Genomic DNA, 27,613 nt, shown 5'->3' on the forward strand with positions numbered 1-27,613 from the left:
ATAGCAACTTAAATAAATCTGAAACTGAGCTCGTTCTTAACTACTCAGGCCTTTCAGTTCTACTACTGGCTTAAAAACAGTTTGATGGACGTGTTGTCAGTACTTAGATGATTTCTAATTTCTGCTTTTGAGTCTGACAATGTGATGTCACAACAGGTTTGGATATCCTGAATGTTACAGGTCACATCTTTGGTACTGAACTGAATCCAATTCTCATTCTATAGTTGTGGTTTTCTGGTATTTCCTTTACCTGCTTTTCTTCTAGTTCTGCCCTATGTGCTTGCTAGTCCTTGCTAAGATATTCATGTCATCTCTGTGGCTCATGGTCATTCTGCCTCTAATTCTGATGCACTTCAGTACCCATGGTTCTGGTTTTTCTGATTTGGATTTAATCCATGTGCTCACAGCTTCTTTGATTTTCCTAATGCCCTGATTCCCACCTGTGATGCAGATCCTCCCCCACCCTCATCCATCGCTTCCCTGCTCCTCTGGATGGTCCCATCCATTCTCATCCGCAGGGCTGGGCATCTCTGCTTGTTGCTAGGGTGACTTCCTCCCTTCCTGTCCAGTTCCAGTGTATGCCTACTCCATCCCCACCCTAGCTATTTGGACCCAGTCTTGGACTTGCTGGGAACCAACAATCAAATTCTGCTCCGATCCATCTCTCCCTATGGCTCCCCAAATCGCTCCCACTCGGGGGGATTCCGCCTCTGAAAGAGCCTTTGGGAGGCGCTAGGACCCAACCTTCCGGCGGCCCCGCTTGACTCGGGCGGGCAGCCTGTGACGCGGGTTACAGACCGGCTAGCAGCGCTGCTCTGGAGCTACAGGCGCTAAATCGCCCCCGGACAGGAGCCGCCACAGCCCGCGGCGCGCACCGGGACCGACCGTCTGAGCCGGACTGGGCCTGCAGCTGGAACCGGGCTAGGCCAAGAGTGCGGCGCGATTCCCAAGGTAGCTACCGCGGCGAGATGCTCGGTCTAGTGGCCTGGGGGTTGGTCGGGTCGGGATCTTGCCGAGCCGGTCGCACAGGTGGCACCACCGCGCGAAATCCACCCGCCTACCCGTGTGCCTCGGGCACCCGTGGGCTGCCTGTCGGCCCCTGCAGGTGGGGAGCATCCCGGCGCACGTACGTGGGGGGTGCGCGTGTGTGTGCGCGCGCTTAGAGCCGCGTGGGCGCGACTGATTATTACGCTGGGTAGGAAACAAGGAGAGACGTTGGACCCCGCGTCCGGCTCGCTGCTTCCTTCAGAGTTGGCTAAATTCAGCTCTCAGCAGCGGCGAGGGATGCTGAGCGGACAAAGGAGGGCGGCGGCGGCGGCGGCGGCGGCCCCCAGAACAAGAGGGCAATTCGGTAAGAGCTTCTTGGACACCCTGTGCGCCCAGAATGCACAATCGTGCTGAGTCCTCGCCAGGATCTCGTTCTCCACCCCGCGGCCCCTCGCCCTCGTTCCCCAAGTCAGCGTCACCTTTGTGACCGCGGAAGCGCCAAGCGGCCGCTCCTGCTGACCCCGAGACAGCCGCCGCGCCTCCTGCTAGCAAGCGGTGCCGTAGCCACGCCAAGCTGATTTCCCGGATCGATCAGTCCATCCATTTTCCTGCGCGACTCCTTGACCCTCCAGAGAACGGGCTCGAGAGAAGAGGAGCTCGCAGCTCTTCCCTCGTTCTTTCTGCCTCCCTTTCTTCCCATCCGCTTCTCTCCCTTCCTGCGGGCTAGACCGGCTCATGGAAGACCCACGAAGAGCTCTCCTCGCGCCGAGACAGGCGTCTGAGGAGCCCACCTGTGGCCCCGGGATCGTTGCAAACGGGCGGGCGAGGGCGGGGAGGATAGCTGGGCACGAGGCCAGGGCCTCGACTGAGCCCTTTCTGCACTTTAGCAGACGCCCTCAGAAAGATCAAGGGATCACCCGCCCCTCACCTCCTCCTCCACCTGCTTAGATTTTGCTGCGATTTAAATTCTGCAAAAGGCTCGCAAGTAAGGCTGTTGGAGATCAAGGAAACACTTCCATAAATATTCTGTAGAAGAGACTGTAACATGTAAAATGGAAATAATGGTTAATGCTTGGTATCTAGGGACCAAACTGTCTACTCTGTAGGAAATACATTTGTCTCAGAAGCCATTTCACAGTACTATGCCTTCCAGTTTAAAAGGTGGCACTGAAAAAAGTCCCTTGCTTTATTTGTTTATGATTCATTCCTGACCTTGCATCTTGGCTCTTTGTGCTAGGACCTATTCCTGCCTTTGGAATGGATCCTACCGCAATAGTAAAAGGTTAAGAATATTTCTCCCCCATCCTGATCATGATGTTTGGACAATTTTGTTTTTTATCTATGTCCTTTCAGCTGTGGTAAAACACTGTTTTCAAATGTCAGTTATCTCTAGGAACTTGATTTATCTGTTTAAATCTCTTGTATTCAGCTTAGTGCTGATTGCCCACTCCATCCAGTGATCAAGTCCCACTTATTGGCTTCTTGTAATCCCGTGTTTTTTTGACATAACTAGGACATATGCCTGACTCTGAAATATCCTGAGGGAAAACTGTGTAAGCAAATCTCATGGACAAAATTAATACATTTACATTTTTCCTGTGTTCTAGGCTAGATTAATTTACTTATCAATTGGCTTATGTTATTCAGATATTTATCATATTTTGTGTGGAGTTGTGGAACTGATGCTTATTTATTAATGAATTTAAAATCTAACAATAGGGTTATTATTTATTAAGTTGTGACATTAGATTGATTTTTAGCTTTACACTACCACTAATTAGTTGGTCTGCAGCCAAATCCTCTGACATATGTTCAATTAATAATCCAAATGAGTTTGATGAACATTTCCAAATAATGATTTGAAGGTTGTAGAAGAACTATTTGAAATGTAGTGCTGAACAGAATTTGAGAATATAGATTAACATATTTCTGGAGTGTTTTGGAATGTTTAAGACCATTATCTGTCAATTTTTTTTTGTAGCAGATCATGTCTACTACTACTAGAAATGGAGAAGAATGATGACCACATATTACAAGGATTGGTGCTGTAGTTTATTTCAATTGCACGATGCCTGATACACACAGGGTTTGGGTCTTTTCAGCTTCTATGTCCCTTCACACTGTCTGCTCTTTCTGAAGGGTAAATTCTTAAGATGTGCAGTTGCATATCTTATGACTCAGTCTAAAGTGCTGTTCTACTCTGAGGGCTGCCAGTAAAGTGACACCCTCAGCACCACTCTGGTGATATGCAGTTCTCCCTATGAGTTTCTTTTGGTCAGGCAAACATTTTTGCACGTGAGTAACTGCAGCATCTATGCAACACAATCCAGTAGGTCCAGGGCGATCACTGACCTGCAGGCCTTAATTTATATTTACACTGGAGCAGTTAATGGCGACTATGAAATTAGCCTGTTACTATCAGATTGTGGCCTCCAGGATTTAATTTTTAACCTGCAGAAGTGATAGCATTATTAAAATAATATGATATATACGGCCATGGTTCTGGCATACCGATTATTTCACTTTATTTGATGCTTTAAATATAAAAAAAATAAGGAATTGCTTTCTAGCTAATCTGTCTATTCCCTGATAGCAACCACTGGAACCTTTTAAAACCTGCTACAGACTTTCTCTCAGTCTCCCTCCCTGTGTCTATGAGAGCAGAAAAACCTGCAGAAATTATTCAGAAAGGCTAAGTTTACAAATTCCAGGATAGTATGGTAATCTAGCAGCTTGTTATGTCTTAGAACTTTTGGTGTAACATGCACATGCATAGAGTGTATGCTCAGAAATGATACTGTTTTTTTTTATTATTGGATAACCTTTGAGATACCTATTACAGGTTGTCCTTGACTTAAAACCATTTGTTTAGCAACTGTTCAAAGTTACAATGGTGCTGAAAAAGTGACTTACAACCACTCCTCACACTTACAACCATCACAGTGTCACTGTGGTCACATGATTGTGATTTGGGTGCTTGGCAACTGTTGTGCATTTACAATGGTTGCAGTGTCCTGCGGTCACATGATCACCATTGGTGACCTTCCCAGCTGGCTTCTGACAAGCAAAGTCAATGGGGAAGCTGGCAGGGAAGGTCACAAGTCATGATCACATGACGTCTCACTTAACGACATTGATCCATGGTAATTCCAGAGTTTGGTAAGTTAATATTTGTTTATACCCTCATCTCTCTCCCCCTATCCTCCATCTGTTAATTTTGATAGGCACTGCTTTTCTGCATGATAAGACACGGGATTTGGTTCAGTTTTATCCTTGCTTCACACCAATCTTCAATGTATCCTCTAGTCTTCTCTGCTTCCTGCCTGTCATATGCATTATCAGTATTTAGATGATTGAAAGATATTTTATCAGTCCAGATCAGGGTTTAGCTGGGAACATATTAGGTCATCGTACATGAGTCATTGTCTCTCTGCAATATATTATCATAATACTTTTGTCTAGTGCCAATAAAATGTTGATAGGGATGCCTATCACTGGGAAGAACATTTGAAAACATGGGCACTGTCACTGAGAAACCTCTTTTCAGAATGGGATTTTTTTTTATTACAGTTTATGTATTTTAAAATGCTTTTTGCAAATTTAGAATGGCAATACTATCCATCTGTCTGTCCATCCATTTCACCCCTCCATCCTTTGGATGCAATTTGCCTTTTACAGTATTGTCTTTGGTATTTGTTTTAAAATTACTACATTTCCTGCAACTGCTTGAGTAGTCGGAAGTTGTTACAGAACAGGGCCAGTGAAAGCAGAGCTCAGACAAGAGGAGATGACAGGGGAACCACTGGCTTACTTCCAGAGAAGTGGGATATTGAAAAAGCACCAACATTGATCTAAATTATGCAGCATCAGAAAGGAAAACTTCTGCTAAATGACAAAGTAGCAGAGTTGAATGTTTTGGTGAAGCTGAGATGAGAATTGTCTAGATGTGTCCTAAGGAATCAAATTTCTTCTCAAAAAACTTCAATTTGAATTTTATTACTGGAATAGAAGCTGGCTATTAGTCAGAAAATGAAATACATGAACTGACAATAAGGTTGTCAAGAGAATGTCAGACAAAACAGCACTTAATGTCAACTTAAAGAGGAAAGGCCAGTGTGATATACTAGACTTTGACTCAGGAGACCCCAGTACAAATGGGTGCATGACTCATAGTCACAACCCTCCCTCCCAGTTTCCTGATTCTCATTGTAAGGAAACCAGAACTCAAGGTCAAGAGTGGGCTGGCCCACTTGGTCCATCAATTTGCATATCATCACAGCATCCTTGTCCTGTATCTCCCAGCCATGCGTGCACACAGAAAGTGTGGCTCCCAGCCAGTAAAAGAAGGTCGCTCATTCCTGCACAGAGCAAAGCCATTTTCAGCCCTGGGAGATCTCCCTGCTTGGAGAATTTGGGGAGTGCAGTCATAGCAACATTATATATGCACTGCAAGAGATTTTGTACCCTGAAGAGTGATATCTAGCTCCCTATCCCTGTATACACTATACTTGGGTGGTCAAAATAGAGAAAGATTGGGGTTGTACCCAAATTCCCTGCATATGTCTGTCCTGTTCTCTCCATTTCAGAATTTGCTGCTGTCTGTATATAGCTGTATTACAGAGAGTGAGTCCTTATGTCTTTAACAAGCTGTTTGGAGTTTGTTTTAATTTTTGCAGTTAAACTAATCACGATAATCCTAACAAAATGTAACATCTATATTTTATACATTGAACATTTCAGCAATAATATTTTCTTGCTCAAAAAGGCTTTAATTTTCTTTGCTATGCCTGTCTTGCTAAATGTTTTATATAGGAAGATGTTCTTTCCTTTTGTATCTTCTCCTAAAAGGTTATTGATCATGCACAGCAGCTTAGAACAATGAGGAAATCCACCCTTCTTCCCTGCCCAATCTTTTGATTGAAAGAGATGGAATTTCCAAGGGCACCTTAGAACTTAATCTATTTTGGAAGGCAATTCTAAAGGTGTGAAGAAATAAAAGGCAAAAGTGTTTTAAGTGAGAGGAAATCTAGGAACATGCAAGAAGGCAAACTCAGTTGATGGATTTAGATCCTCTTTGAAAGCATTTATTCTCAGCAGAACATGTGGATTTACAACAATATGTTGCAGTGTTCCTGTATAGTAGGGCCATTCTAGCAGGGCCAGAAGCATAAGCTTGTCAGTGTTGTTGTTCACTTTGTAACAGGAAACTTAAAAAACAACAACAACCTGAAACTTTTCCCTGCTGTACTATATACAGGTAGCTCTAAAGATCTCAGATTTCAGGGCTGCCTTTCATCTTAACCAGAGGGAGGTGGCAACCTCAAGCCACTGATTTGGGGGCCATTAAAGTGCATGTAATTTTAATTGTTATATTCCTTCTGTGAGCATAGGATGAATCACTTGGGGGGGGTTCTGCCCCAGGTGCCAAAGTGGGTATCAGATTTGTGGCAGTGTATTTCTTTGATGTGTGCATTTGTATGTGGGTGTCTTGGGAAGAGGAAAGTGATTTGAAGCTCTGCTTCAGGCAGCAGAATGGGTTGAGAGATTTATGGTGGCTGTTAACTCCAATCCATTTGTGTGCAAATCATGTTCTTTGCTATATGTTGGAGAAGGGAGTTTCTGATAAATAAGCATAATGAGGGGGAAAGTTTTCTTTTTTGAAATGTCTCTTACATGGTACAGGGAGGGTTACAAACAAGCTGTACTCCTTCTTGACCTAACCTACTTAGAAGCTTCAGCTTCTAAGAAACCAGAGATGGTGCTCTGGTAGATTCTGTCCAACTTTCTCTCGCTACTATTTTCAAAAACATGGGCCAATGTTCTCAATATTTCAGGTTGCCATAAATCTTCATTTGTGAAGATTTGGCCACCTTACCCTTTTTATTTTAAACTACTGAGCCCAGGTAGGAAGCAATATCTAGAGAACATGAGCTGATCCTGAAATAGCTAAGCAGGGTTGAGCCTGGTTAGTACTTGGATGGGAGACATTCAAAAAATCCTAAGCTCCAGAATAGTCTAGAAAGTTGAAAAATCATTCCAGAAAAAGGCAATGGCAAATGACTTAATTTTTTTGCCAAATAAACTACTTGGAGGTGCCCATTTAGTGACCATAAATTGTGTTTGGCTTGAGGGAGTTTTCACTTTTTAATATATTTCTGATAATCTGATGAATACATTGAAAGTACTTCCTTGTCCAAAGGTGATCCTACAGTTACTGATCATCATGGGACCTCCAAAGTTTGGTATCAAAAAGGATGAGCAGAGACCCACAGTTACACTACAATACATATTATAGTTCTATTTGCAAAGGATGAGTTTCAGAGGGAATTTAAGAATGTTATTTCTTCTGTTTTTATTTTATTCTATCAATTAATTTAGGAATGTTGTTTCTTTTATTTTTATATTATTCTACAAAATAACAGAACTATTATATTTTATATTTATAAATTTAATTAAAAGAACATTTTAGCTGATGAAATGATAAAACAAAACCCCCAGTCTTTGTACAGAGTGCCAGAATAAGCTAAATCTATTATTTACATTTCTTATCTTAGAACTGTGATCTCTTCAGTGAAATACTGAATATTTTGAATAAGAGCATTTCCTTTCTTGCATTCTTGATTTATGCTGTGTAAAGGAGTAATAATTATAACCTGTGAATCCTGTGTAATATTGAGTAGAATTCTATATAAGTGCTATAATTTCTAGCATTATAGTATGGTTTTTAAAATTAGAAATAAAAGAAATTAGTCTGTTTCCAAGAGTACTTGTAACCAGGAAGAGGAAGGTAAATTGTTTCTGTTGACGAACATCTTTGCATATTGCAGTTACTGTACAGAAGGACAAATAGGCAAAAAAGTATTTCTGTCATATGAAAGACTATGCCCAAGGCAGTTCTTGTGATTTATGGATCCAGTACCTAGGGTGACAGGATGTCAAGCACACCCTTGAAACACCCAGAACTGAGTCAACATTGACTGAATGCCTTATCCATCCCTGTTGTTCCTTTCTTGGTTTCTAAGGCAACAGTTGGGAGTAGAAACAAACTTTTGGAGCCTGCTCTCTTATTTGAGGAGAAAGGTAACTTTAAATAATCATATGATGGTCTGTATGCGCTTTACATGTGCATATAAAGTAGGACAAAGTTGTATGAACTTCTGTACTGGTGACTGTTCTGATTAGTGCAACAATTTCTGGTTTCTGATTGTGGTCAAATGCACAGAAAGGGATCAAAGAGTAGGGGACTTTTTAAAAATTTATATCTATATATTCAATTTTTCTGCCTACAAAACAGTGTATGTGAAGAAAGGATGACAAGAATGTTTTTAAGATTGTAGCGTCTTTTATAATTGTGATTAATGTGACAGAAAAGGAAAACAGTATATTAAAACTGAGTGTTGTTTCTAGCACAGGTAGATTTTATATGCAAATTATAGGCAAAGAAAATGCAAAAAATTGTAATGTCACTTTAGACATGGCTGGGCAGATTTTAGGCTAACTGGGTCTATTCTGCTTTTATCACTAGGATCTAAATTCAAGCCTAAAAAATTATATTTACAATGAAAGAATTCTGAGCTCAAAAGTTTCTTTTCCAGATGTTCTATTAAAACTTTTTTCCTTTCTCCTGAATCTTCTTAATTTTAGCAGTATCAATTAAATTGGGAAAGTTATCTTTTACTACCACTGTAATCTGAGGGAAGTCAGAGATCCTGGCCATTTAAGGGTAATTACAAACCACCATGAGATCTTCCAGAACAGCTTTCTCCAACGAATGGTTTTTCGGATATGCTGGACTGCGATTCCCATTATTTATTTATTCCTTTTCCAAGACCACCGAATCGCAAACAACCAGACCAGAGCAGTGATGGCTGAGGCTAATGGAATCCCTGAGCTCGCGGGTCCAGAGGGCACCAGTAGACTGAAATTTACCGGCAGCCCACCCTTGCCCTCCTAAGGCAATGACTCACTTGTTTCCGCATTGTGCTAAGTCTTTCCCTCCCGTTCTTCCAACTAGACGGGTGTGGTTGACACAAATCTTTTAGTGTTAAGTCAATCATTGGTCACTGAGTGGGTGCGGATGCGAGTGACGGGGCCGGGTGGGTGTAGAGGGCTGCGGCCACCCGTGGGTGCCAGGCGGGCATTTGAAAAGATGCCCAGTGACAGTTCGGGGGCAGCTCTGCAGTTGATTCTATAGAATGGAGAATGAAATTATGAGATGGCCGCCGACTGTACGAAGCGGGAGCGTTTCCAGGAAGGTGGCTTCTGAACATCCGATCTGTAGGGATTTGGGAGAATCTTAAGCTGTGTCTTTTACAAGAGGCCTTCTGCCCTGGAGAACTGGCCATCTCCTTGTCACGGGTGAGTTTGGCTCTTGTCCCTCTCGTGGCCATGGGGTAGGTCTGGTCAAGATGGGGCGGTTCCCCCTCTCGCTGCAACTGGAGCGAGTAATAACAAGTACAAAAGGAGTAATAACGCCTCTACTGCGGTGGCTGATAAGATCAAAGGCGCGCGTAGAGTGTCTGCAGGAAACACCCGCGTCTTTCCTTCATCGACAGCCCGACGAGGTGCTGTGAGAGTTCCCTTAATTCAGATCAGACTTAACTGCTCTCCAGAGGTACTTGAAGGAGAGCGAGGGAGCGGGACGGGAACCCTCAGACAGACACCCTTTTCTTGTGAACCTCGGAGTGCAGGACTGGACACGGCGCCCCTGCAGATTGGACTCTAAAATACCCCCGCAAACGAGGATTGCAGTCAGTGGTTTTTATTCGGTTGCTTGCTTGTTTCTTGAAACGCAACTTCTCCAGTCTGTCTCAAATGTGGCTCCTTTTTTCCAGCTAGATCCGCGCTCCGTGGGCTAGCGTGTGTGTCGATTTTTTTTTTTTGCTCACAGAGGGCTAAATCTGCGCTTGCTTGTCCTGCGGGCGGAGCTTGGACAGGGGAAGGCGGGCTCCAGTTCGCCTTTCTTGTGCCTCCCGCTCCCCTCTAAGGTATCCCCTGGCTCCAGCATGAGGCGAGCGCGTGTGTTTTTCCGGGAATTAGGACCGCGGCGTCCCCGCTCCGCTGGCGCGTCCTCGCGTCAGCCAATGGTTGGCCGTCGCTCCCTTTGGATTCGGCCCGCGCTTGGGGGGGGCGGGGGCTGCGCTTGGGGGGGCTGGCGCTGCCGCCAGGCCTTTCCTTAAATCCGAAAATAGGTCAGCCGCCCAGTCACTGAGTGGGGCGGCACACATAATTATGGAAATAAATAAGGCGGCCCGAGCCTTGCTTCAGACGCAGAGTCATTTCGGGAGCAGTGCGGCAACTTCTCTGCAGCCGTTTCCCGTCTTGGAGATGCCGTGGCAACAATAGTATAGTGCTCTGCTCGCATCCTTCAGGGAGCAGGAAACTATCTTGGCGTGACATCTTGGCATTTGCCAATGCCTGCCTTGCCTCGCCTCGCCTCTGTTTCCTTTCATCACTAGATTTATAAGTGTTATCCAATCACCAATGCGCTAATCTAACAATAATCCAGATGAATAAATAACCACCATAGGGATAGTTAGGGGATGCCACACTGTACTTAAATTGCTAGAGAGGAATCTTGTTTCTATTCACTGCCAATCATCTGATTTCCTTCCAAGGTGATGGGTGGCAAAGGCCTATTAGATACTACTGTAATCACCTTGAGACTGTCCTTGGACAGCAGTTAAGAAGGGAGAATGGCCTTGTCTAACCCTAACTAAAAGTAGAATTGACAAGATCAAGCAACATGTACAATCATCCACCCAGCTCTCTGACATTAAAAGACACTAATATTTTCCAGCAAAATATTATTAATTATAACTGTCTGAGAAAACTGATTGGAGAAAAAGGTCTGTGAAGTGTTCTTTACCATTGAAAAGGCCCTCTTGCTTCTGGCAGTTGCAGCCTCACCTCTCAAAGTCAGGGTTCCTACAGCTGGGCTTCCCCCAATGATCCAAGGGTGTTTTAGGTGTGTGCATGTGTGTGTGTGCACACATACAGGAGAAAGGTGGGCTTAGAACCTGATTAGAGAACTCCAGTTAAAACTAGCATTTTGCACTGAGCACTAGAATAAGCTGGAAACCAGTGGAACTTATCCAAAAGTGATGCAATATGCTTTTTGCAGTTAGCACCTGTTAAGCAAGCAGCTACATTGTCATCACCCTCAATTTCAAGCACTCATCAAAGGTAGCCTTATATAAACTGTGGATCTCCCCCCCCATCCATTGATTTAAATTAAATTAATTTAATTTAGACAAATGTATGGAGAGGGGAGCAGTAGAAACATTTTTTGCTTGACTCCCACTTCTGTAGTACCAAGCTTGTGCCTGACAGATGGCTCTTGTTGTGAATCTGTGTACTTATCCCCAGTGGTCAGCTGGGAACTGGTAGCCCAACAGAAGCATTGCACTGCATTGTATAGTAATTTCTGAATAGGAATCAGCAGTGTAATGTGGCTGTAAAAAAAGGCAAGGGCAATTTTAGACTGTATAAGCAGAAATGTAACTTTCAAATCACAGAAAATAAAAACTCCACTTCATTTTGCATAGGTCAGATCCCACCTCAAGTATTTATAGTCTAGTTCATGGGCAAGGCATTTAAGAAAAACGGGCAAATCAGAACGAGTTTGGTGGAGAAGAGCAACAAGGATCAGACCAATATCCGAACTCCATGAACAGAGGTGGAAATTGCCCCTTTCAGCTTAACTTTTACAATTTTAAAGATTTACTTGCAGCTGCCTTTCTTTGCAGATCATCTTGTAACAGCAGAAATTTAAGCTGGATCTGTGGGATTCTTAAAGACAGAGAAATAGAAGATAAGATGACAACATCTGGATGAAGGGATTGCACATTTCACATGGTACAATGTTTCAGATTCGTGGTGGTTTCAAAGTCATGACAGTGGCTTTTAGAAGGGACTTTTACGCATGTGACTGTTAGAGGAAATTTATCACCAGTAGATAATCAATTTGATCATGAATATCAAGTGTTCTGTGTGCAGTCTACTAACGGCATTTCTCCTGGAGTTACCATGAAGTAGAATGGCTGCAAGTTAGGAATGAACAGCTGGCTGACAGCAGCTTTCTGCCTGGATGGATATGTTTCCATGGGAACAGAAACAGCTGAGGTCCTCCAATGCAATGCTTGCATTTACAGGGAGCGGGAGAGCATTTTCATAAGGCTCACCGTGACTTATGGATACCAAGTGCTTTCGTTTGTCCTCAGTAGACCTTCCAGAAATATTAGGTAGACCAAGAGACAGATAAAGTGACAGATCTGCTCTCCCTAGGGAACCTTTCAGTGTCAGATAGCACTCTTTCAGTTTTGCTGTTAACGTTAAGCCCTATTAGACTATTGCATAGAACAGATCTTGAAGCTAGAGCCATTGGAAATACAATTTTATTTATTTATTTATTTATGCAATTTATCCCTGCCTCAATCCAGAGGTACTCTAGGCAATTTACAGATATTTAAAATGCAACAATATGTACAACAATAAACAGTAATAAATAAGAGAAAAATTCTTTAATGCATTAATACATTAAACTAATATAGGTGACAGTAGATACACAGCTAATTGATCATTGGTTATGAACAACCTAATTAGGCATATGGTACATGTGAAAAAGCCAGTGTTTTTTTTTCCTGGGGAACCTGCATGTTCTCTTGCCTGAAACAGCAACTCATAATAAAGCCAAGAGCTCAAGCATGACATTAAATGCTTGTTCACTTATTAGGACTTGCATTGTTCAGCTCCTTGCAATAATGAAAAAGAACGCAAAACAATCCTTGCTCTTTCTTAGCATTTAACTTTGATAGCTTTAATTGTCCTACTTGGGGCAACTTGTGGATAGATGCTAGCCAGATCAGAGCAATAAATTCTGTTGGGTTGTAAAGAGATGAACTTGAGACTACCTTTACTGGAAAAAACACCGAAAGGAATTCAGAGGCTAGAAATGTGTGCAGGAAATGACAGCCTTATGCAGGAAAGGGTGATTTCTTTGTATATTGCTTAACAGCCTGCAGGATGTGAGGAAGGATATGTTGTACTCTGTTCTTGTTGCAGCCATCAGCTTGTTGATGCAATAAAATGATTTCCAGTACTTAACAGAAATGTGAGTATCTTCTGTAGGGAAAGGTGACTTTGGCTAGAATGTGACCATTTATGTATTATTTATTTCGTTATTTCATCGATCCGTGCCTCAATTGCCGAAGCAACTCTCACTGGCAAATACAAAGCAAGTTACAGTTAAAAACAAAAATACAGTAGTGTAAGAAACAGATACATTAGGTTGTTGGGGAACAATTGAGCTGGGTTACAAATCACTCTGCCCTAGTGCCTGGTGGAAAAGCTAGGTTCTTGGGGCTTTTCTGGAGGCCAGCAGGACTTCCAGGGGGATGCTATTCCACAGGGCAGGGGCAGCTTCCTCCTCCTCCTCCTCTCATGACTGTTCTCCCTCTGAGTAACAGATATTTCTGCACTTTAAATCCCTGTGAAAAAGCCATTGATTTGAATGGGAGACAAGAACCTGGGAATCCCGGTTCAAATTCCCACTCAGAGATAAGGCTTTTACTGGGAAGAGTAAGGGCAACCACAGGACCTCACTGCTTTCATCAGACTGACAAAAGCAGCATAGTTCCATAAGCTCCACCCCTTTGGGGAATGTTCCAATGAATGTAGAAAAGGTGTGGCTTGCAGCATGATGCTGCTTTTGCCAGTCTGCCCCTCCCAACTCCATTGGAAAAGAGCACAATACCTTGAGCTTCCTGGAGAAAAAGATGAGATAAAAACATACTAAATAAAGCAGATCCTTTGCTTTTGAATATTTTCAGGGTGTCAGAAGTGGTTTGCTGTTTGTATATTTTGCAAGAAATGTAGGCTCAAAGGCTCTTGGCTGTGTTGAATCAATTGCTGTGTTCTTCAGTTAGGCCCTTTATATGGCAATGGTTGCTTGAATGTTTGCTTCAGGTCCCATTTCTACCTGATTTAGGCAGTCTGTACATTTCTTGTCACTGAATACAGCGTTTCAGAGATGATGAAGGAAAAGCATGTCAGTGTTTTCCTTCTGAAAGGGCAGTGTATTGCAATAGATCTGCTTCAGTAGGCTTTGCCAAATTTATTTCTGGAGCTTGAATGTGAAATTGTTCTAAGTGGTGCAGCGTGAAGCCTAAATGTCACAGAGCGGGCCCTGAATAATAACATATTCAGTCCTCAGCTGTCTAGACAGCAAGTTGGCTCTACCTCTGACTTTGTTCCTGGCTTGGATAAAATACTGATTGCCAAAATCAAGCAACAAGAAAAATATATGTTGTGACAATCATAATTTTTGTGAAAAGCTGCTTGCATCCTTTCTTGACTGACAGCTTCTATGCAATAGATGAACCTGCTTTCTACCAGACTGTACTCTCTGGCCATGTAGTGCGTGACTCTGTGAATTGAGAATGTCTATTCTGTGTCCCAGAAAAGAAAGGAAATGGCCCAGGAAACAAAGCTGCTCTCCAGGGTCCCTCCCACTCATCTGGTGCTTTAAATCAGGAACTGATGCTTGGACCTGTGACCAATAAGCCAGTGGCTCTTTTCAGGCTGTGGATTTCCAGCAATTTGCCATTAATCAAACTAAAATTGAGTGCTTCTGATAGTTTTAATTAACAGAGAAATATCACCACCATCCTCTCTCTCACACACACATACACACATTTGTTAAATATACATACATGCACACACAGTATATCTAAAACAAATAAAATGCCCAACATGAATTAGATGCAGTCCATATCAGTCTCTAATCTAAAAAAAAGTTCTTGCAACACTGTTTTGTTTCATCTAAATTTCCTGGTTTTGACATGCAAATCCTGCTCAGACAGTGTCTCCCTGTTTCTGCACTAGGCTTCATGTACCACAGCTATACAAATGTATGCGATTAAAAAAAGCCTGTGTGATGACTGAACAAATCTACTGCAATTCATGGGCACTCTGGCTAAGAAAAAGCTAGCTGGCGTTCCATGATAAATCCCTTTTATGTAGACTACTGTACAAAGTATAGTTTTAACTGCATATTAAAGACTGCCTTTCTCTTTCCTGCTGGACCATATACTTTTAATTTCTACAAATTATGCTTTAGGAAACTCATAAAATCTCATCATGGGAGCTGTGGCGATTGATGATAGTCCACCTGGAGTTAAAGCCCCAGATGGCGGCTGGGGCTGGGCTGTTCTCTTTGGGTGCTTTGTCATCACTGGATTCTCCTATGCCTTTCCAAAGGCCATGAGTGTCTTCTTCAAGGAACTTATCCGGGAGTTTCATATTGGATATAGTGACACAGCATGGATCTCCTCTATTTTGCTGGCTATGCTTTATGGAACAGGTAAGCAGCTAGGAAATCAGAGACACATCTCATGTTTTGATGAAAGTAGTCTTCCTTAAATCATTATAATGATTATAATAAAAATTGCCCAATGTTGGAAAATCTTAGATAATTTAACAACTGAAATATGAATTTAACCGGGCCCCTTCAATTGCCATATTAGAAAAAATAATAAAGTCAAACTAATGAAACATCAGAAGCAGAAACCACAATTCTATCAAACTTTGGCAGTTATTATATTTAAGTTGAATTGCAACAGATCTATTATCAGCAACACTTTTAATATATGGTAAATATGAATATGTCTATTTATCTCTCTATTTCCTGCCTAGTGGATGTTTAAGAAATTTGCAAGGTGTATGTTTGCTGGTCCTGCATGCTTACAGTGTCCATGTTTTCTTGGGAAAAAATAAAGGACAAACCTGAAAAAGGGGCAAATCTGAAAGAGGCTCATATGGATTTAAAAAAAAAATGTTTATGTTTATAACTTTGCTTTACAAAGGAAAATTCAAGAGCAAAACTAAGAAAATAATTAAATCCAAAGGGCAGCTTTCTGAAAAGAAGGACTGTCCTTTGTAGCAAAGGACTTATGGTCATGGTAGGTACGCTAGGATGGAGTATGGGCTTTTCCCAGGACTGAATCGGGGCGGGGGAGGGAAGCCCTGGGCCAAATGAATCTTCCAGCTTCAGCTATAGACCTGGGGCTAATTCTTAGGTTGCCAAGCCTGAGAAAGTAAAAGCTGAAAGCCGTTTATCATGGACGTTTCCGTTTCTCTGTCCAAATCAAGATTCACTAAACATTTTTGTGCCATACTGGATTACAGTCATCTGAGTCGCAACACATTCCATATTGCAGTCGGACACCATCTTACAAGAGTCACTTTGTGAGATGGGCAGCCAAATAAATCATATAAATGAATAAATATAAATATCGGCACCAATTATTAGAATATTGAAAACTTTACATTCAAAATGTTTGAGGATGTAGTATGAGAAGAAATACAAAATGCCACCATTATTCTGGGCCAGTTACAGCAGAAGCATCTAAGCTACTGTTTATTTTCTTCAGGTCCCCTCTGCAGCATGTGTGTCAATCGGTTTGGCTGCCGTCCTGTAATGCTGGCTGGAGGTCTCCTTGCATCAGCAGGGATGATTGTTGCTTCCTTTTCCACTAATATAATTCAGGTCTATCTTACTGTTGGTGTCCTTACTGGTAAGTAATAGCAAATGTCTTTAAATGTATTGGCAAGCAAAGTGTTAATTTAGCAAGTCCTTGCTTAACGATTGTTCATTTAACGATGGTTCGAAGTTACGACGGTCTTGGCAAAAGTGCTTTACAGCCTGTACTTGCACTTATGACTGTTGCAAACTGGTGCACCCCCCCATGGTCAGGTGATCACAATCTGCAACCTTTTTTACGATGGTGGTTAAGCAAATCACATGGTCATTAAGTGAATTCCATCAAAAAAGTCCATTGGAGAAGCTGGATTCATTTAACAACTGTGGTGATTCACTTAACAACTGTCGTAAAAATGGTTGTAAAATTGGGTCCAGTCATGTGGTGACTCACTTAATGACCACCCTGCTTAACGACCAATTTTCTGGTCCTTATTGTGGTTGCTAAGTGAGGACTACCTGCAGTGATGGCATATAAGAGGGAAAGAGAGTAGCTTCCTCCTTGATGTTCTCCTTTTGAATGTGCAGGGAGACTTATTTTCAGGGGAGCTCCTAAATGGATGCCATGGTGATTGTGACATGTTTTTGTATAACGCAGTTTTTCTCCTCAACACAATCTCTCCATTTTCCCCATCTTCCAAAGCAATCCTTTGTGACATCCGTTCTTCAGGCCTTGCTCTACTTCTTTCAAGCAAGCAGTAGGGCCAGATGCACACTGCAAGAGCTTTGTTCTGCCTGCACAGCATTTCTCTTTCTTTCTTCAAATACATATATGGTGGGTTTTTTTCTAAATTAAAATGTTTCTTTTATTTAAGACAGGCACAGAATGAACTTTCGTTACCACCATTTTCATAAGAACAAATGATCATTTATCCTTAGACACAAATGTCAGAAACCTTGCTTGATACTGGCTGCTCCGTATCTCCTTCTGCCTAAATTTCAACAATGAGATACAGCCCATAATGACATATGAGTGTAACATTTCCGTCCTATTTTTATATCCTAGGGAGAATTGATTACCTGCAGCCCCTGTGGGTTGTGCAGGTAAACATAGGTCTACTCCTATTTTACACACTGAACCTGGTTAGTGTTTTAAATTGTGATCTTTGTTCTTTTTCAGGATTGGGACTGGCCCTGAACTTCCAGCCATCCCTTATCATGCTAAATCGCTACTTTAGCAAAAAGCGGCCTTTGGCCAATGGGTTGGCTGCAGCTGGAAGTCCTGTGTTTCTCTGTGCTCTTTCCCCCCTGGGACAAGTACTGCAGCATGAATATGGATGGCGAGGGGGATTTCTTATTTTGGGAGGATTGCTTTTGAACTGCTGTGTTTGTGGAGCTCTGATGAGACCTTTGGAAAGTCCAAAAAAACTGGAAGCTTCCAAAACAACTGAGAAACAACAGAAGAAAAAGCTATTGGATTTCACCGTCTTCAAAGATTCTGGTTTTGTAATCTATACGGTGGCTGCATCCATCATGGTGCTAGGCTTATTTGTGCCTCCAGTTTTTGTAGTGAGCTACGCTAAGGATCTGAAGTATGAGGACACCAAATCAGCTTTTCTTCTGACAATTCTTGGCTTTGTGGATATTTTTGCTCGGCCTCTTTGTGGAGTAGTGGCTGGCTTGAAGTGGGTTAGGCCCCGCTGTGTCTACCTCTTTAGTTTTGCTATGTTTTTTAATGGTTTCACTGATCTCTTGGGCTCCTTGTCCCATAATTATGGTGGTCTGGTGGTCTTCTGCATATTCTTTGGCATGTCCTATGGAATGGTTGGTGCCCTTCAGTTTGAAGTTCTCATGGCTATTGTTGGTACACAGAAGTTTTCCAGTGCCATTGGTTTAGTTCTTTTGGCTGAGGCCATGGCTGTTCTAATTGGCCCACCTTCAGCAGGTAAGTACTCCATTTAGCTAATTAACAATGTTAATTGTTCCATTTTATGGGAAGAGAAAAAAAGATGAACACTTACCAAGGGGAGGAATAACAGCCATGAAACCCCCAACCCATGTGTTTTGTTTATATTGCTATGTTACCCACTTTTCTATTTTTCCTGGTGTTGTCTGAGAATTAGAGGCTGATTTGCTATTCTGTTCTGCTGGATGCAGATGAACGTAATTGAAGGCCAAAAGCAGGAGCATTTACCTTAGAGGTGGAATCCCAAGACACAAAGAGAACTGTTTCAATCTAAGCCTCAAAGTGAAGAGCAAAGAAAAGTACAAAAGAGTGGCAAGATGTGGATGGAGTGGCTCCACCTCCTAATTAGAACTAACAGTAGGCAATTTAGATGGATCAAATGAGGTAGCTCCACAGCTTATGTTCTTTTCTAAATTGCATGGCTGAAACACAAGGAAAAGACCACCCTCAAACCCACTAGAGCAGAAGCAGAGGCAAAAGCAGAGAGAGGAGCAGGGGGAAGAGTATGTAGACAAAGTGGAATTGTGTGCAACGTATTCAAATAAGGCCTTTACATATGTACTGAAAACAAAGAATAGAGAGAAATCTAAATCACTGAATTTAAAGAAATACTTCTCCTTTCCCAAGTAGAGCACAAGCTTTGGTCTCTTTGTGAAATGTTCTGTTTTATATTACGATATATCCTAAAGGAAATAGTTTCAAGTTGAGATATTTCAGTTTGCAAGTCAATGATTTACATGTATATTACACACACACACTCACAAGCTAGGTTCATGCTATCACCATTGCTTCTTTATCCCTCCCCCTCTGATTAACCATTTCACTAAAGTTGTATAATGAAAGTATTTGACAGGTGTTTTTCCCCAGACATATTCATTTCAGCTTTCTAAAACGGTTAAAAATACAACTCCCGATTTGACTGAATATGCTATTAAGATATGATTTTTCTATTTCAGGCAAACTCCTGGATGCAACTCACAAGTATATGTATGTTTTTATTTTGGCTGGTGTTGAAGTCTTAACCTCCTCTGTGGTGCTGACTTTAGGAAATGTCTTCTGTATCAAAAGACCTGTGCAAACACACTCAAAAGAAGATAATGCTGAAAGAGAAGGGTTAAATCAACTACCAGGAGAATCCAAAGTGGACTCTATTGAAGTGGAACACTTTCTGAAAGATGAAAAAAATGGGCAAGTGGTAACCAACCCAGAAACATGTGTGTGAGTGTAACAGAGATGAATGCCAAATATTTAGGGAGAGATTCAGACACTTTTAATACTTGTATTTATTTTAGTAGTAGGCTTTGCTTAGGATTTGGCCATTTTGTTTGGGAACTAGAGGTCAACCAGCTCATGAAATCACTTCCTGGAAGCTGACTTTGTTAGAAAGTTTTTCTCCCTGTTTTAAAAGAAGGATAGATCTTCAAGTTAATTTGTTTGGGCATAACTACTGCTGTAAACTAACAAATGGCCTTCTAAACACATATAGGGATCCTGTTTTGCACTACCAGAAAACATTCTCTTGGATGAAAGTATTTTATCTAGAAGAATGCATAAATATTCCTGTAATACAGATGACATACTTATTTTTTTGTATTTATAGAATCTCAAAGTATCTTCTGTGACTGGGTCTGATTTAAAGGGAATAGCTTACCAATGGATCAGTTGGCTCAGCCCTAATCTAATCATATATGATGTTGAATTTTCAATAACTTTTGTTTTGCCAATGTGTTTTTTTATATTGTTTTCATCATCCTTTTATTTTAAAGATTATACATACAGAAGAAAGTCATTGTGATGCGTCCTGGGTAAAATATTAACAGCTATTCCCAAATGGAGTCAAATCAGAATGAATTATTAGTTCTCATGGGAAAATAGACTGTAGAGCTATCCCAGCCTCTCTATTGCCTATTGCTCTTCAGCTTTAACTCCAGGCTTTTATAAACATGCCTTACATTAATGATTTGCAAAACTTCCTGTGACACAGGAAGCAGTCCCAGAAACAGCAGATAGCTATGGACTGCTTATGTTAGCCTCCAACATTTGTCTAGAGGCAGGGGGGGATATATCCTTTTGTCTAGCCAGGATTTTTACAAAGTAGAAAAACCTTTTCTAAACATTTTATCATGCCCATTATATAAACCACAAGGGATTAATGGAGTTGGCAGCTTTGATGACTTAAAGGAAATAAAGTAGGCGAAAGGAAGACTGTTACCCAAAGTCTTCTAAGAAACATCCACACTACAACTTATGTCTTCTGTTTGTATGACTCAGAGCAGCTGGTGATATGACTTGAGGCAATCAGATAGCAGAACTGACTCTTTGGGAGTCGTGGAAGCTGGCCCTACAGTGTTGCATTTGGGGCCAGGAGTGGCTGAGGTTTCTCCACAAGCAGAGAAAATAAGTTTGACTCATGATATCCCACTACTCTGAAGGACACCAGTGGAAGCAAAACTGGTATTCACAGTCCATGTTAATTAAATGTGCTGATTATTTCTCACAATGAAGATGGACTTTTCCTGCTCTTTTGAACAGCTTTTTAAAGTAGTCTGGTGACTCCAAAGGCTAACTGAGGTATTCCAAAGCTAAGCTGCAAAATTCCACATGCTCCCTAGAAGGCTCTTAGGTATCTCTTTGTACCTCTTTACTACCATCCAGTGGCTATTTGAGTCTTTCAAAAGAATTTCCAGAGTATAGTAGGTTCTTAGTCCTAAATTGATAACTTTCTCTAGATAAAGTTGTTTAGTGAGTTTATGTGTTACTTGAGCCATGTACTGGACCTCATTTATTGTCAGATGCCAATATAAAATCCCTGCCATGGTTTAGATAAGGGTTAGGGGTGTTCCAGACATGCAAGTTGGACTGCTTGGCCAACCCAGTATTATGCTAAATAGGCAGGTATAGCAACTAGGCAAAAGTATTCTTGCCCTATCTCCTGCAACAGAATTGGGTATTTCCAGCCCCACAGCAGTTTTTGATTCCAACTTTTTTCAACCCCAATCAATATGGCCACAAAATAGCTAGTCCCATTATCTGGAGAACAGCATGTTGCCCACCATATCTGCCTATGATATGCATGTGAGAGAATCCATGCTCTGAGGAGAAATTTGTTTACAACAGTCCAACCAACAGTGTGACCTTCAAAAGTACTGCAATTATGACTCCCAGAATTCTGAGTCAACACACCCAATTCTGGAAACTATAATCTCAGCACAACTGGAGGGAACCACATTAGGAAAGGCTGGTTTACAAGTTCACTTCATGTTTACCTGGGAGCACTGGAAATCATTAGCGGTCAAATTTTGTCAGTTTCTGTACTTGCAGGCAATTTGTGCACAATAATTCCTCTTGCTATATTTCTTTTTAACATGGATCTCAAATCCAAATTCTTATTCTCTGTGTGGTTGTCAAAGATAAATTATTTTTCTGAAAAGTATTTAAATAATGCTAATATACAAAGCAGAAAATACTGACAGTATTTTCTAACCAATTTCTGCAATAATATTTAACCCAAAGATTAAATCAGCTTACTATCTCATACTATTAATTTCGATAGAAAATTTTGTATTTACAGATAGTCCTCGACTTACAACCACAATAGGGACCAGAAAATTAGTTGTTAAGCAGTACAGTCATTAAGCGAGGCATCACATGACTGCATCTGAGTTTTATGACCTTTTTTGCTGTGGTTGTTAAACAAATCTCATGGTTGTTAAGCAAATCATGCAGTTAAGTGAATCGCGCAGTTCCCCATTGACTTTGTTTGTCGGAAGCTGGCTGGGAAGGTCACAAATGGTGAACGTGACCCTGGGACGCTACAACTGTCATAAATACATGCTGGTTGCCAAGTGCCCAAATTTTGATCATGTGACCACAGGGATGCTGCAAGTACCAGTTCTAAGTCACTTTTTTCAGCACTGTTGTAATTTTGAACAGTCGCTAAACAAATGGTGCATATGGTCAAAGCCTGGCAGAATTACAATATTGAAGTTGGATCAAAATTTACTTAGAGTACACAGATTGGGAATACAAATTAACCTACTTATGAAATCGAGATTATTGTTCAGTGTTAGCGGCATATAGAGGAACTCTGATGATGCTAAAATGATGCAATGATGTCATCAAGCAAATGCCATTGTAATGTGCTTGTGTCTTGACAACCAACCTAAGGTTGTAAGTTATAGCATTTACATGATAACATCAGCATGCATCATCACTTTTCCCCCTCCCATTGACCATGGACAACTAAGTTCAAAGTAGCAAAATGTTATTTCAGACTGAGGATTTGTTGCAGTGTTTTCAAAGGGTAATTTAAAACTCAACCTGACCTCTGAAAAAGTTCAAAGAAGGATTCCAACAAATGGGCCAAGATGTAGTTCAACCACCTTGTTCAATAAAAACAAAGTATTATTACTGTGCCCTTTCATGAAATGTTCATAAACATGGATCTAGTGAAAAATGAATGTTTGGTGTCTACATCCATGTTAATTGAATTAAACCCAATTTAAAAGGTGTAAGTCTCAGGTCTTTCAATTTTATTTTTCTGTTTTCTTGGAAATGTGTTCATTATTGGAAAGCCCAATGCATTGGTAGCATAGTGCAACTACATCCTCTTTAAGAACTCAACAATCTTGCCTCTGCCTGTTACCTATCTAGGATTTATGATTGTTGGACATTATGAACCTCATGACACTGATTCCTGTGAATGACTACAGAGATTATCAGTGCCATACGTGTACTGCATTTTCTGATAGGAGGCAGTGCAGGGAGATGATACAGTACCTGTCAGTGATACGTTCTGTATTATTAGTTAGTTACATGAAATTAACTACTGATCTTATAGACAGATTAACTGACTGATATATAGGAGGTAACAAAGTTCTAAATGTTAGGTGTTTTCTGATTTGACATGTTTCAAATTCTTATTGTCAAGAAGTGAGAAGGACTGCTGCTGGTCAAACAGAATTCAGGAATTCTGGGAATTCAAATCTCCACATCTGGAGAACACTCAGGAAGGCTAGTTGGTGTGTTAGAAAACAAGGGAAGAGGAGCAGAAAGAGGAAGATGGATGGCAAGAATAAGTAAAGCTTCATAAAAGATGAAGCCTATACTTTGATGTTTTTACGAAACTTATCGTTTTGAACAGTTAGAATTGCTAAAGAAATATTGTTCTCTTTATCTCCTGTTCAAAGTATCTATCAGTTGCAATTTCTTAGGGACACAAAGATACTTTGTTTAGTGATCTCAGTGTTTTAGAAATCATAGGTACAAAGGAAGGAAGATACTTTTATTCAGACAATTATTTTAAGACAGAATAAGCATCACATTTCAATTTCATAAAATTTCTGAGGCAGAAGACGGTGTACTTTTTTGTCTACTGTTTTTAAATAGTGTTACTTTCTCACTATCTGTTCAATTCAGCACCCATTCTCTTGGGCCAGAGTCCCCACATGAGAAAGTGCTAGACAAATCTATGCATAAAAGAAAATGACTATATATTTTACAAGATTCTTTGGAAACTCTGAGGAATAAAAGAATTACACATCTTGGAATGGTTAAGTGTAGCAAATTTCAGCATTTGTTTTTACTATATACCTGCTATAACTTACTGCCAAATTACAGTTTACTATTCTACAATATCTTATTTTTTCAGCCTTTTTTAAAAAAAAGCATTTATGGAAATAGGTCTTTGTGAGCATGATGTACACATTTAAAAATGCAGTGTCTTATAAATGCATTCACAAATAAAACTGAGCTATAGCAAACACCTTGATCCAGGGACCTGTACCTGCTCAAGTATGCACATATACTTTCTCTTGTATGGCCAACCGCCCCTATTTGTTTCGGAGGGTGCTGCTAATCCACCTGTGTGTGGGGAATTTAGCATTTCCCCCCAAATGAATGAGGAGGTCTATATGGCTTGTAATATTTCCATGCACATCGCACTGGATCTATGTGCCTGGATTTTCCGTAATAATCGAAGAATCAACATGGATTCTGTGTTAAATAAAGGATTTTTTAATCTTTTAAAATCCATTATATTTAAATATGGGTTTTTATCCATTTGGAACATGTGAACAGTAATAGTTTAACCAAATACACTGGAACAACGAAACAGAACTTTATTAGTAACAAACTGACCTTGCTTCTTTCAACACATACTCGCTGCTGAAAATTTTAACTCATTGTCTAGGTCAGGGTTCCCCAAAGTGGTCAATATCAACCCCCAAGAGTCAATGGGACTATCCATTATTGTTGTTGTTATAGTTAAAGTAGTATTAAATTATTTTCATATAATGTTTGGGGGTCAACATTCTGAAACTTCATGAAGGGGTCAATGAGCTGAAGAGTTTGGGGACCCCTGGTCTAGGACAAGGGTGGGGAACTTGTCCTCCTCATTGCCCCAACCAACATCACAAATAATGAAAATGACTGGGAACTGCAGCTCTTATCTTGGGGGTAGGCATGGGGAGGCATAAATTCTCCATCCCTGCTTGATATGGAGGAAGGACAACATAGGATTGGTGCACTAAAGTGATTATTACTAAGATTTCTACACATCAGTTCTGTCCTATGCTATTCTATTGAAAGTTTGTGCAATGCTTTTTGTTGTTTCCCTTGAACTATCACCATGTGACAGCCATACCTCTCCATTCTTCATTCTCAAAGCTGATGCTGCCACACAGTGGCTGCGGGGAAGAGGTGAAGCTTCAGAACAGAGTTCTTGTGTGCTACAGGCATGGCTGTGCACAGAATTTGTCAGCTGCAAGTGTCATTAAGTCTCGTCAATGTATTGCTGTGTATGAGTAAGGTATTTGTGATAATTTTGAGGCAAATGAAGTCACTTTTTGCCTCTGTCTCATGTAAATGCACTTTAATGTCATAATATGTGGATGTTAATGTAATTTCTAGTGAAATATTGCAAATATAGTGAATAAATTTTATTCTATTGTTAATATCATAGCTCCAGGAATTATGGAACACCATTTGTTCTACTCTTTCTATATTCTAGAGATTAATCCCAGTTGATTTGTATGAGGCCTCAGTTCTGATGCATTTTTGTCATGTTAAGTTTTGCTAAATCTGATGCATATGAATACCCTCTGAACAGGTGCAGAGAGCATTTCCTACACTACTAATATTCATGGATCTTAGATTAGGGAGCATAATCCTCTTAAAGAGGATTATGAATCAAGAAAACTTGAACTGTAGCATCATTTTTTTAAAGAAACCAAATTACAGGTAGTCCTCACTTAACTACCACAATTGGGACCAGCAACTCCATTGCTAAATGACACAGTTGTTAAGTGAAACATCATGTGACCATTTTGGACTTATGATGTTACTCCCATTGTGGTCATTAAATGAATCAACCATGGTTGTTAAGTGAGACATCACCTGACCGTGATCTGCAATTTTACTTCTGGCTTCTCCATTGACTTTGCTTGTCAGAAGCCGGCTGTGAAGTGTGCAAATGGCAATCACATGACCATGGGATGCTGTGACAGTTGTTAGTACTTTTTCAGCACCATCATAACTTTGAATGGTTGCTAAATAGGGCAGTCGTTAAGCACGGACTATCTGTACAGGCTTGGAGCTTTCAGATCTCTGCATCAGTTTACCATCTTTTGCCTCATTCTCTAGACAAGCTAGTAGCCGCTAGCTGTATTATTTATTTATTTTTACACCACATTTCTCAAGGTCTCATGGTAGTGTTAGGACAGCAACTTCCAGAATTCTCAGTGGGCTTGGTGCCAGGTTAGGGAAGACTGATCTGGGTGATAATTCACCTGTAATTCCAAGCTCCCCTCTACAACTGTGGAGTCTGAGACACTGGAAAATGTTAATCCTTGTTTATGTAATTAAAATTCTGATTGTGTAGTACAGCCATATAAATACGCGCATTGCCTAAATTTAAGACTTCACCGTTTTCAATTCAAAAGTGAAAAATGAGTTATATGTCAACAATGCTGCCAATTTACTAAAGCTGTAATCTTAAAACTCTTCAGAGTAAGATCAAGTGAACAGTATGGGATGTACTTTTGAATAAGCGTAACTGGTATTGCTCTGAAACTCACTTCAGAGTGCTTCCTGTAGGCAGTACTTTAGATGTACTGTACATGTTATACAGTAGGTTTTACATTTATTTCTCTGGTAAAGTTTAAGAAACTGGCATAGAAATCAAAGTGGTCAGTAGATTTCTGGCTTTTGGCACAAATAGAACTGCTCAGTGAAAAACTAAGCAGGAGAGATCAGTTACCTAAAAGGATAATTTAACTTTGAGCCCATCAGTTATTAAAACTTTGATTTTCCAGCTTAGAAGGCATACTCCTCTGCTAGAGTTGATATTGCAGGGAGGACAATCTTAGAAGAGAGCAGGTAAAAATCCAAAGGTTTCCTTTGGTTTGCATTTGACTTCTTGGACAAGTCTTGGACATATCTAGGTAGTCTTCTCAGCAAAAATACAGAAGTGGTTTGCAATTGTCTTTGGGATTAATTCCCAGTCTTGCTTACAGCCCTGGAGTTTTCTATCCATGAATTAACCAGGTGACCAGCCAAATCAGCTGTGATAGTTTTAAAATGGTAACGTAGCTATAAAAACTACGGTTTTAGATCACAATACTATCCAGATCCTAAAGGTTCTAAATGTTTAGCAACTATCATTTAAATTATCCAGACTTCACCTGGTGCCTTTACTTCCCACATACTGAAGTAATTTTGTGAAATCCTGGCAACATCCCTATAATTCATAGAGCAAAGAAGGCCATACCTCTTTTTGTAGGCTGATGTTTCTGGCATTGGGAATAAGACATACTGATCTTTAAACAACTTATGCATACATCTGGAGCCCTTATTGTTTAAAGATGGAAATACACGTAGTTCTGTCATCCACACTGACTGCATATGCACATCATGCTAACTGACGCTTAAGTGAACCACAGTTTACAGCATGAACTCAATACTGAGCGACAGAGTAACCACATTTTATGTTAGAATACAGTGTGTATGTATTTGCTGGTATACCGTATAATGTACACAAACATGCTTTCCATATGAAGGACAGAACATGGTACAAATGCCACTTGAGAATGCAGCTAGGCCAGAGGCAGAGATTCAGACCAGGCTTTTACAGGTTTTTTTGTTTTAAGCAGATGTGGACAAAGGGTGAGGAGGATAAAGGAAAA

At 40.7% G+C, this 27,613-nt stretch overlaps 1 protein-coding gene across 4 annotated transcripts; it reads left to right on the forward strand.

Annotated features, from left to right (window-relative positions):
• Positions 1-804: 804 nt before the first annotated feature.
• Positions 805-26,331, forward strand: SLC16A3 (solute carrier family 16 member 3). Of its 4 annotated transcripts, none has more exons than XM_088138445.1 (6): positions 805-951; positions 11,736-11,844; positions 15,107-15,349; positions 16,419-16,562; positions 17,646-18,410; positions 19,388-26,331. In XM_088138445.1, the coding sequence occupies exons 3-6, from the start codon at positions 15,127-15,129 to the stop codon at positions 19,651-19,653; spliced, it is 1,398 nt and encodes a 465-aa protein (XP_087994571.1). In that variant the 5' UTR covers positions 805-951; positions 11,736-11,844; positions 15,107-15,126; the 3' UTR covers positions 19,654-26,331. The 4 variants fall into 4 exon arrangements, with proteins under 4 accessions (XP_087994571.1, XP_087994569.1, XP_087994570.1 ...); XM_088138444.1 differs by lacking the exon at positions 805-951 and adding an exon at positions 8,644-9,345; XM_088138443.1 differs by lacking the exon at positions 11,736-11,844.
• The last annotated feature ends 1,282 nt before the right edge of the window (positions 26,332-27,613 follow it).

Source organism: Python bivittatus, unplaced genomic scaffold (genome assembly GCF_059951505.1).
Source record: "Python bivittatus isolate LINGU-HERP-01145 unplaced genomic scaffold, Pbiv_v1 ctg000220_np1212, whole genome shotgun sequence".
NCBI lineage: Eukaryota > Metazoa > Chordata > Lepidosauria > Squamata > Pythonidae > Python > Python bivittatus.